Below are 11,461 nucleotides of genomic sequence, written 5' to 3'. Positions count from 1 at the left end.
AACATTTTTAATTTTTCCATTACACCCACAGACTCTCATCTGCCCACCACATGCCTGAAGTGACGCATGCACACATAGAGATGGGTAAATGTAGCAAAGCTGCGGGAAGAAGGAAAGGTTTGTGAAAACGATGTGTGTGCCCAGTAGTGACAGTGTTATGACTTTAAATCGCAGCTACTTTAAACTTGCTACAATTAAAAGGCAGGCATGCTCCCTTCACACCCAGCAGGAGGGCTGCTATTAAGAGAGGAATAGAAAGTGTCAGGAACCAGTCTCCATAAAAATACCTTTCTGCAGAGTGGAGGCAGGGGGATTTAGAAATATAGTAAATATGAAGACATGAATGAAAATAATAAAATGCAGAAACATATAGGATAGTATGGGGAGGGAATTTTTCAGTGAGTACTGAAATTTGCCCATGTTTAATTTCCCAACAGCTCAATATACCCCTGGCCCCAAAGTGTAGGAGTAAAGCAAAAGACTGCATTAAAATTCAAATTGAAAGTCATGGCTACATTCCTCACTCCTGCCCTAGACTCATGCCCTAGACCAAACACTCCTTAGGCAAATCACTCCCTGCGTCAAATCCCAAGTTATCTCCACAAAGGAAACTAGAACTTAGTTGGATTCCTTAGACTTTTGTTTTAGTAGGAACCAACTACTTCCCTATTTCAGGAGCAAGGGGTCTGGCAACTAGCCACACCTGTTTACTGTAGCCTAGAGAGAGCAGAACTCTGATTCACAGCTAAGTGGGACCTTTGTTTGTGGTAGAAGTATAGTAACCTTGAATGAACAAGAAACAAGTCCCAAACTCTTTGACTTTTGGCTTCTTTGTGTCTCCACAAGAAAGCACTGGAGACCCTGAGGACACAGAGGTGGAAGTGGAACTCGTGTGTCCTGAACGGCAAGTGCCAATCGCTCAGAAAGTTAAACAGATAGCATGTGGCTAGCAGACACTGTTTTTAGCACAGAGGAAAGAAATGAGTTAGAACACGGTGCACACATGTTCACGGCAGCCTCACTCACCATAGTCACTAGGTGAAAACAACCCAAGCCAGTGACCAACAGCTGGATAAAATCTCTCTGTATAATAATATGTATGTGTACACATGGTATAGGAGGTCCTTCTTTCTATGTGTTGCTTTCATTGGCTGAATAAAGAGACTGCCTTGGCCTTTTGATAGGGCAGGCTTAGATGGGCGGAGTAGACAAAACAGAATGCTGGAAAGAAGGGCAGAGGGGCAGACACCATGGTTCTCCTGCCTGAGACAGATGCTGGTTAGACTCACGCTGGTAAGCCACAGTCACATGGCAATACACATTAATGGAGATGGGTTAAACTAATATGTGAGAGTTAGCCAAGAAGAGGCTAGAGATAATGGGCCAGGCAGTGTTTAAATGAATACAATTTCTGTGTGGTTATTTTGGGGGGTAAGCTAGCTGGGCGGTGGGACGTGGCCTGCTCCTCTTACTACATACACACACTCACCCACACACCCACACAACACACACACACACACACACACACACTCATGCACACACGCGCTCACACATACCCACACGCACACATGTGCTCATACCCACACACCTACATGCACACTCACACACGCATGCATACACTCACATGTGCATACACTCCCCCACATACACACACTGGAATGCTGCTTGGCCTACTTGAATTATCTGTCCATGCATTGTTCCACCCCTGTTGACATGCTGCCTCATCTCTGAGGTCTAGCTGAGCACAGATCCTGCAGCTGGGCTCGATGCACTTTTATAGCTGGGTTCACTAGTGTCTAACCACCTGCCGTTCTGCGCCTCTGACTCCTCTTTACCATGGTCTCTTTAACCCATTTGCAGCCTTCTGTAATATATGTGTGTGTATTCTGTAACATATTGTAATATATATATTCTGTAATATATGGAAGTCAATATGAGTAATTAAAATAAGAATAAAAGAACAGATATTGTTGGCTGCTAGAAATTGAGACTACTGGCAAACTGAAGTCAAAGCAATCCATGTAGCATACGAGCCCAATGTTAATGCGGTAAGTGATGATGCCTGGAAAGATGAACTCAGGACAACAGCCCACGATGGTCTGGGGTACTGTCCCTGCTGTGCAGACATCATAGCCAAGGCAGCTTATAAAAGGGAGCGTTTACTGAGACTTAGAGTCTCAGAAGGTTAGAGTCTGCGAGTGTCACTGCAGGGACAGGACTGCTGGCAGGCAGCCATGGTGTTGCAGCAAGAATCCAGAACTTATCCTGATCCGCAGCACAAAACCCAAAGCGGGTCAGAGCTAAACTGGGAATGGCATGGGCTTTTGGAAACTCAAAGCCTGCCTCTGGTGACACATCTCCTCTAATAAGGTAACATCTAACCCTTCCTAAACAGTTCTATTACCTGGGGACCAAGCATTCAAACAGATGAGCCAATGAGAGTCATCCTCATTCGAACCACCACAGATGGTCTTCTCTGACATCCTCAAAGTACCTCCTGCCTACACGCAAAGTGTACTTATGAGGGGGAAGAGTGGGCAAAGCAACAGCAGCCAGAGGCCTGACCACATCCCACCTCTACCCCCACCCTCCACGCTTATCCCCCGCAAGCCAGGATACTGTGAGGAAAGAGCAGGAAGACAGCCAGGGAGTGAGAGACTCACTGTGTGATTGGCTGACCGGACTGAGACGCTTGCAGATCACTATGGTGACCACCAGCTGAGGTGGCAACTCCAAAGTTACTACCGCATGGCCCACCCATCAGAGGAGGAAGTCATTCCGGGAAGTACTAGGGCTGCAGGTGTGGCTCATAGTCTCAGTGGGAGACTGTGTGTTTAGTAGGATGAGTTCAGTTCCCTTCAACTGACCCACAGATGCATGCACAGGAATAAAGGAACTACTGACCTAGTTAGGCGTGAGACTGAGTGTATGGTGCATACACAAGACATAAGAAGCTCAGAGGGCAGGTGGAGTCCTTGGCAGAGACTGGCCACCCTGGTTATGGGGCTGTGGAGGTAAGAAATGGCCTTAGTTAAGTGGAAAACATCAGGACCGGCAAGAAGGCTCAGTGGGTAAGAGCAATTACTGGATCCCATAGTAGGAAGAACGAACTCTCGTAATTGTCCTCTAACCTTCAAACACACACACTGAAAAGGAAGGGGGCATCTTAGGGCCCAGGGAGTCAGGCAGACGTAGAGACTATTAATTCTCAGTGGCCACACATCATTTCACGTCCTCCACAATTCTCTCAACAGCTACTGGTTCCAGAGAGGGGCAGCCTCGGTGAGAAACCACAGAACAGATTTGGCTCTGAATGTTGACATGTGACAGATGATGCTGGCTTTTTCATAGTGTTAGAAAGAAAGAGGCCCCCTATCTAGGGCTTCTATTGCTCTGATAAAGAACCATGGCGAGAAGCAACTTGCGGGGGTGAAGGGCTTATTTCATCTTACAGCTCCATGTCATGGACTGTCACCGAGGGAGGTTAGGGCAGAAGCTCCAGCCAGGCAGGGACTGAAGCAGCGGCCATGGAGGGGTCTGGATTGCTCCCCATGGCTTGCTCATCCTGCTCAGGGGTGACACAGTCCACAGTGGGCTGGGTCTGCTCACATCAACCACTAACCAAAATGATGTCTTCCAGCCCAGTTTGATGGAGGTCTTGTCTCAAGTGAGACTCTTCCTTCCCATATGGATCTAGGTTGTGTCAAGTTGACTAAAACCAAACCAATCCAAAACAACAGGGCACCATCTCATGTATGTTCATTCTGACTCTGTTTTTTTTTTTTTGGTTTTGTGACCCAATATTATGTTTCACTTTGAAGCTTACTTAGTTTGACCAGACACAAAGTCATCCTAGCAAGAGAGAGTTATTTGGTGGTCACTCAGTGAAGAGTGAACTTCCTTCTGCTCCCCTCTCTCTGTTCTTCTCAGGTATTCACCATTACCTACGTTGCATCTTTCTGGAATGTTCCTTAGTGTAAGCCCGACTCATTGAAAGCCTTATTTGATGTAGGAGACACTGCAGGAATACCCAGGAGAGGTATTTTAGAAATCTCAATAGTGACTGCTTCTAATCTGCCCAGTGCCCCTTACAGGGACCACTTTCTGGTGATCCCAACTGTAGTATCCTGGGCCAAAGTACGTTTCTTTCACTGGCTGGTTTCAGGGTCAGGGTGTGTTTCTTTGGCTGGTCCTTTTACCCCGCAGACACCTTCCTGCCACCCGGCTATACCCTGCTTCCTTGAGGTCTCTGCTTGTAGCACCTTTGACGGCAATCTCTCCTCTTCACAACCACAGCCTTCATCTTTCCCTCTCTGATCCACAACTTAAATCTAGATATGTCCAGTACCCAGCCATTTACAAAGACAACGAAAAGACTCTCTCTACATTGTGGGAACTCCTCACCCCTTAGTCCCCTGCCCGATAGACACCACACACAGTCACATTTCCCCAGCAACTCCCTACGGGCCCTCCCTTCCTTTCCCCATGGGCTCCTGCTATACCCTTACTTTATTTGAACAAGGCAACTTAGTCTACCCCACTGCCATGTCTGTGGACAGGACATCATTCAAGGTTAAACTCCAGGGACATGAGGGCCCCTAATTGCTTCTACTACTCGCCCCTCAACTCAGCTGTCCTATCCAGAGAATGTTTAGTCTTGAGAAATGAGGGCACGGTCCAGGAAAACTGAGCTGTGATCCCCTGGCCTTTCCAGATCTTCATACTCTTTAGACTCCTGTTTCCAGTACTCAAGAAGTTTTCTTCTGTAGAACACCAGTCTGTGTTGATCTCCCAGGAGGTTGGTCTAGTGTCTGCCCCCTTGTTTTCCCATTCACAGACACCAAATTCCTTCCCAATAACCAGACAGCAATGATCTCCCCTTTTGCCTCAATTCTCTCTTTAGCCTCAACCTCTTCCCACCAACGCCCACTTCTTGTGCCCTAAGCATCTCCTCTGTTCTGAAGTTATTTCCAAAATCCCAGATGGAAGAGCTACCATTATCACAATCAGAGGCTCTCCTGAAGGTGTCAACCTAAAAACCACAGAGCCCAGGACCGCCTTCTGACTGAGAAGGGGGTACCCCCTTTTTTCCTCCACGAAGAGTGCTTACCTCTTTGTAATTCAACTTAGAGTAGTCTGAGACACAGGAAGAAAAATAGCAAGATAAAACATGTGAACTCTGCCAGCATTCTAAGTCTCAAGGACAATGGTTCAGCCTGGGATGATGGCTACCCTGGCTCATTCCCTTCTTGGGACCCCTTCTATTTATTCTTTATTTTCCTTTTATTAACCTTTGTACCCTGTCTTTTAAAAATACATTTATTTGGTCAGGTGGTGGCGGTGCATACATTTCCCAGAACTCGGGTGGCAGAGGCAGGTGGATCTCTGTGAGTTCGAGGTCAGCCTGGTCTACAAGAGCTAGTTCCAGGACAGCCAGGACTACACAGAGAAACCCCGTCTCAAAGAAACAAAAACAAACAAACAAATAAAAGTCTTGCTTTTGGTACCAAAAGTGAGAGAAGGCAGTGCCTGCACACAGTTTGTTCTGAAATCTAATTTAGACCGGCCTTCCCAGGTGAGGACTCAGCTTGTGCCTGTGGCCACTCTGGCGTCTCAGACTTCTGCTCAACTTTTCTTTGTTAGATTAGAGATGGAGACAAGGGAAGAGTGAGTTCTGCTTAAGAAAAGCACCTGTTGGGGGCGGAGAGGTCCTAGTAAGAACCAGAGTCCCTGCCCCTCTTACAGACCTGTGTTTGTGAGGCCAGGAAAGAGGAAATGTGAGGGAGACTCTAGGGAGGAGAAAGCTGCGGTTAGCCGCTGTTGCCAGGGTGGCTGGGTTGCTAGGGAAGTTGAGCTTGCAGTGGGACCACCCTGTGACACCCTGTGTGTTTCAGTAGGCAGGTGGTGGTGAGAGTCAGGGTGTCGGCTAATGTGGCAGACGATGATGGACAAAACGATGTCCCTAGAGCTAACATTTCCCGCCTTTTGTTTTGTGAAGAGCTGGCAGAGCAGCGGGCCAGACCTGAGGCACAGTTTTCAGAGGACTGTTTTGGGCTGAACTGAGATGCTAGCATGTTTGGTACTCTAGGTTTTGGAGAAAGCAGATGCTGTCGATGTGTCTTTTGGTGATGCCCCAGATCAAAGGGTTCAGTCTCTATGAGACAAAGAGGTTAAGGAGTTCAGATTTTATTTTTATTCTACGTGTGTGGGTGCTTTACCTATGTGCACAGGGTATCCATGGAGGCCAGAGAACATTGGATCTCTGGAATGGAGCTGCAGATGGTGGTTAGGTATTGTGTGGGTGCTGGGAACCAAAGCTCAGTCCTCTGAAAGAGCAGCGAGTGCTGGGCCCTGCTGAGCTATTTCTCCAGCCCTGGGTCATTTAAAAGCACAGGATGCTGGTTCTGGAGAGAGCACGTAGGCTGCTCCCGTAGAGGACCAGAGTTCAGTTTAGAGCCCATTGCAGGTGGCTCACAATCACGGATGACTCCAGTGCCCTCTCCTAGCCTCCTGGAGCATCATACATACATGTGTATACACATGCAGACGCACTCACGTGCACAGAAATGAAAATAAATGTAATTTGTTTTTGTTTTTCAAGGCGAGGTTTCTCTGCGTAGCCCTGGCTGTCCTAGAACTCGCTCTGTAGATCAGACTGATCTCAAACTCAGACGTCTGCCTGCCTCTGCCTCCTGAGTGCTGGGATTAAAGAGGTGTAACCCCACTCCCCCCACCCCGGCCCTAAGCAAGACTTTTTGTACCACCTTTTTGATGTGAAAGGTCTTGGAGGGTCAGCAGGAAAACCTTGCCCACTCCCGGACTTTTGTTCAACCTACCCCGCGAGGCCTCGTGGAAGGCACTGATACTTTCACAATGAGTCTGGCCTCATGCAGATCTGAACTTCTGATCCCTCCGCCAAGTCCGGAAAAGAGAATAACGGCCTTGTGAGGGCGGGCAAATCCCGTAGGGCGGGAGGACCCAGGGTCTCCACAGACAGCCAGGCCACTGCTGTGAGGTCCAGGGGCCCAGCACGCTTTCTCCCGCCTCCGTGTGACCCAGGCCAAGGTCCCGGGTCCTCCAGCTGCCTAGAGAGGCCAGCAGGGGATTGGCCAGGCGGCTCGATGACGCATTTCCGGGCGTGATCTTTAAAATCCGAGGGTGCGGCTGGGGAGGTCAGTCCACTTACCGGAGGTGGCTTCCTGAGCCTCAGTAGGTTGTGTGTGTGTGGGTGGGTGGGTGGGTGGAGTAGGTGGGGAGAGGCCACCTTTCAGGGGAGGGGAGAGGCCACCGTTTGAGGTGGAGAGGCCGCCATTGTGGGGGAGAGGCCGCCATGTGGGGAGTGACCACCATGGGGGGAGAGGCAGCCATTGGGGGAAGAGGCCGCCATGAGGGGTGAGGCCGCTGTGGAGGAGAGAGGCCACCATTGGGGGTGGAGAGGCCGCCGTCATGAGGGGAAGAGGAGAGGCCTGGTGGAGGTGGAGAGAGGCTGCTGTGGTGTGGAGAGGCTGCTATTGGGGGGAGAGAGGCCACCATGACGGGGAGAGGAGAGGACACCGTGAAGGGGAGTAAGTGGGGAGGCCTCCATTGAGGGGAGAGGCTGCCCTTGGTGGAAGAGGGGGAGAGAGACTGCCATGGGGGGAAGGGGAGAGGCTGCCTGTGTGGGGAGGGGAGAGGCCGCTGGATGCCTGGGGCGGGAGGACAGCTGAGGTGCAGGCAGGAAGAGGCCACTGCAGGTCCCAGGGCGATTGCTCTCCTTGAAGGCCCTGGCAGAATGAAGAAGCAGGCAGACCTGAGGTGCAGGACGAGGCTGGTGGAGGACTCAGCCCGTTTTTTCAGGGTTGTCACCCATTACTGTCCTGTGGAACCCGAGTGCTGCTGCTGGGGCTCTGGATGACTTTAAACACATTTTGAGTCCTTTGAGTGGTCCCTGGAAATTGGTTTGCGACAACTTCATTTGCCTGGCATGATGTACATCCAATCAAAACAGAGTTGTCAAAGATTTGAGAGTTCTGTAAGGATGAGCCATGCACTTGGCTCCAGCTCCAGGGATGCAGCTGGTCTGTTGCCATTCAGCAACTAGTAGCTTGCTGCTCACAAATGTTTAACTGCTCGGCCTCCTGAAAGAGCCAGAGTTCATTCTTATGCTGAGTCAGTAAGCCTACTGTTAAAGGAGCTGTGGCAGCTTCTGCCCACTGCCAGCAAACAGAGCCCATCCAAAAAAAATGTGGTCACTAAGTATCAGTGCTCAACTCTGCTCTCCTAGTCTGGAATATCTTTCTAAACTCAGCTTTTATATGGATGTAGTTGCCCCACGTTGGGTGCCATTCTGTAGTTGCCCCACATTGGGTGACAATAGCTTAGGCATATTCGTTGCTAACTCTTATATCTTAAATTAACCCATTTCTATTAATCTGTATATCACTATGAGGTTGTGGCCTACCGGCAAGGTTCTAGCATGCTCCCAAAGGCATCTTTTTCCTTTGGCAGCTACATGGCGTCTCTCTGACTCTGCCTACTTTCTCCTCCATCTCTGCTTGGTATTCCCACCTTGCTCTAAGTAAGCTTAGTGATTCCAAGTAGCTTCTTTATTCATTAACCAATTAAAACAAGACATAGACAGAAAGACTTCCCAAATCAATAAACTGTCTTTGGGTTTTCAAGACAGGGCTTCTCTTTGTAGCCATAGGTCCTGGCACTCACTCTGTAGATCAGGTTGGCCTTCAACTCACAGAGATCTGCCCGTCTCTGCCTCCCTCCCAGGAGCTGGGATTAAAGGTGTGCATCACCATTGTCCAGCTCTAATAAAATAACTTTAAATTATTTGACTTGTATTACTAAAAAGACAGACACTAATGTCAAGTAGCATGGGGAGAGGCTGATTCTGAGGTCTATTCAATGGATTTCATGTGTATAACTCATTCCTCTCTGTATCTGGGTTCTATGATCCTAAGTGTTTCAAATGCTCGTTTCTCTGATGAGATCATAACATTCTGTTCACTGGTTTTCCAACTTTATCTCCTTTCCTTGGTGTTGTCTCTGGATAACTGAAATTATAGTTTTAACAGTACATATTATCTATACATTTCTTAAATGATCTTGTTCTTCCATTTTGCATCCTCCAAGGTAACTGCTGTCTCACATTTGCTAAGACTAGGATTAGTCTGCAGGAGAAGTTAAATAGAGTTACTATCGCTAATAGTTTCTCTGTTTACCTTCAGGTCCTGAAATTTTGGAGCCTGTATTAACTACAGGACTAGAAGAATTTATGAAGGAAAATAGCTCTGTACAACTAGAGCCTAAGGTAAACTGGATTGCCTTTACTTTTGTATGTAATTGCATGAGTGTATAATGATATATATGTGCATGTATATGTACACATATGTATATGTAAATATATACATCCAAGCCTATAATTGCACTTACATTAATATATAGTTTAGAAATTTCTCACTGAGGTTTGACTCATATTCATGTTTTAACTGTATAGCTCACTTTTTTTGAGATACAGACATTCATATGCCATCACTTATGTTAATACTTTAAAACGTTCCATTTTATGCCCTTTCCTAAGCCACTGGGATTGCCCATCCCCCAGCACTGGGGTTACAGATAGCCCCCCCCCCGTGCCCTGCTTTTATGTGGTGGTGGGATCTAAATTCATGTCTTCATTCTATGAAACTAGAATTTTACTCACTGGGCCATTTTTCCTGCCAAAAGATACCCTCCCTCTGCACTGGGCAATAAGCCCAGGGCTTTGTACATGCTAGGTGTTCTGACTAGCTTGGTGTCAACTTGACACAGCTAAAATCATTTGAGAGGAGGGAGTTTCAATTGAGAAAATGCCTTTATAAGACTGGGCTGTAGCCAAGCCTGTAAGGCATTTTCTTAGTTAGTGATTGATGGCAGAGGGCCTAGGCTATTGTAGGTGGTACCACCTGTGGACTGGCAGTTCTGGGTTGTATAAGGAAGTGGCCTGAGCAAGCCAGGAAACAGCACCCTCCATGACCTCTGCTTTAGCTCCTGCCATGTTTGGGTTCCTGTCCTGACTTCTTTAATAATGAACTATGATGTGGAAATGTAAGCCACATAAACCCTTTTCCTCCCCAACTTGCTTTGCTCATGGGTTCCATCACAGCAGTAATAATCCTAAGACCCTGGGCAGGCGTTCTATCAGCGATCTGCTCTCTGTCTTGTCTTTTGATATAGGCACTCATTTTTGTGTATGTGTGTTTGAATTACTAGATCATGGAAGATCCATTTGGTTGGTTGCTATACAGAAGTTTTCTAGAACAGCCATTCCAGTTTGTGCTTTTTTATACCCCCTCAGCGGTATCCAGTTGCTCCCATGGTTGTCTGATGTCTGGGAGGGCTGTTTGTCGTTTCAGATTTTTGAAGACATGGCTGTGTACTTCACAGAGCAGGAACTGGTCAGCTTGACACTTGACCAGAAGGCCGTGTACAAGGATGTGGTGCTTGAGAACTTCACACATGTGGCTTTACTAGGTAAGGTTTCTGGGCTGTAGATCTCCACTTGGGTCCGCAGGTTAAAGTTATTAACCAACTTGAAATAGTAAATGTGTAGCTCACTTTGTGATTCACTGCATGTAAACTGTCATGGACAGAGTGTGTGTGTGTGTGTGTGTGTGTGTGTGTGTGTGTGTGTGTGTGTGTGTGTGTTAAGGGCCTAGCAGATCTACATCAGGCAGGTTCTGAAACTGAGTCACATCGTTAACTGTGCTCCCATTTCAATGCCTTTTCAGCTTGCAAGAAAATGTTTAATATATTTTAGTCATACATAATGGATCTCATTGTGACATTCCATACATGAGTAAATGTATTTTTGGTCTTTTTCTCTACCCCATAGCCCTCACACAGCCCTGCACTACCTTTTGTCTTCCCAGCTCTAACCATCTGCTTTCATTTTTTAAACCTTTCTGTGTGTGCCCTAATGAGTTTTATTGTAGTTACTTATAGAATCTTCAGTGTTTTGTACATGTAAATGCTTTTATTTAGAGGGATATTTAGAATAAGACTTTGGTTATATGTGTGTCATCACTTTTGTGCTCTCCCAGCTTTGCATTTACACATTTGGTATAGTGTTATCTGTGTGGTAACAAATAGAACAAGGACATTATTTTTGTATTTCATGATGACATTAAAATTGAAAAAAAAATTTATATTGAAATATGTAAAGGTAGCTTACAGACACTGACTTTTCCTCCCCTTTAGGGTACCTTGAGAAAGTAAGACAATATGTTCAACTGGCCACCAAAGCAGAGTCATCCAGGGTGAAGGCCTTTCTCTAAGTCATCTGTGCTGGAAGATGGATAGAGGAGGCGAGGTCAGAGCCATGCCACTGCTGTCAAGTGTGGTGTTTTCTGTAGCCAGGCATATTTCCATCCAAGTAGGTGTATTATTGCTCTTAGTTCATTAAAGTTGTGCATTTATAATGTACAAAGCA

The 11,461-nt window shown here is 47.1% G+C and overlaps 1 protein-coding gene across 4 annotated transcripts; it reads left to right on the top strand.

Annotated features, from left to right (window-relative positions):
• The first annotated feature begins 7,119 nt into the window (after positions 1-7,119).
• Positions 7,120-11,461, top strand: Znf662 (zinc finger protein 662). 4 transcript variants are annotated; one of them, XM_087905027.1, is made up of 4 exons: positions 7,120-7,209; positions 9,219-9,301; positions 10,386-10,503; positions 11,230-11,461. In XM_087905027.1, the coding sequence occupies exons 2-4, from the start codon at positions 9,266-9,268 to the stop codon at positions 11,304-11,306; spliced, it is 231 nt and encodes a 76-aa protein (XP_087761153.1). In that variant the 5' UTR covers positions 7,120-7,209; positions 9,219-9,265; the 3' UTR covers positions 11,307-11,461. The 4 variants fall into 4 exon arrangements, with proteins under 4 accessions (XP_087761153.1, XP_087761155.1, XP_087761156.1 ...); XM_087905029.1 differs by having other exon boundaries at positions 7,140-7,172; XM_087905030.1 differs by having other exon boundaries at positions 7,191-7,213.

The sequence above is a fragment of the Myodes glareolus genome, chromosome 4 (assembly GCF_982192425.1).
Source record: "Myodes glareolus chromosome 4, mMyoGla1.1, whole genome shotgun sequence".
In the NCBI taxonomy this organism is placed as follows: Eukaryota; Metazoa; Chordata; class Mammalia; order Rodentia; family Cricetidae; genus Myodes; species Myodes glareolus.
The sequence above is the reverse complement of the archived record's forward strand: the minus strand, read 5'-3'. Positions and strand labels throughout refer to the sequence as shown.

Coding starts and splice junctions, on each gene's coding strand:
- Znf662 (XM_087905027.1), top strand. CDS start 9,266: ATGAAGGAAAATAGCTCTGTACAACTAGAGCCTAAG. Junction 9,302..10,385: donor CTGTACAACTAGAGCCTAAG/GTAAACTGGATT, acceptor TTGTCGTTTCAG/ATTTTTGAAGACATGGCTGT. Junction 10,504..11,229: donor CACACATGTGGCTTTACTAG/GTAAGGTTTCTG, acceptor CCTCCCCTTTAG/GGTACCTTGAGAAAGTAAGA.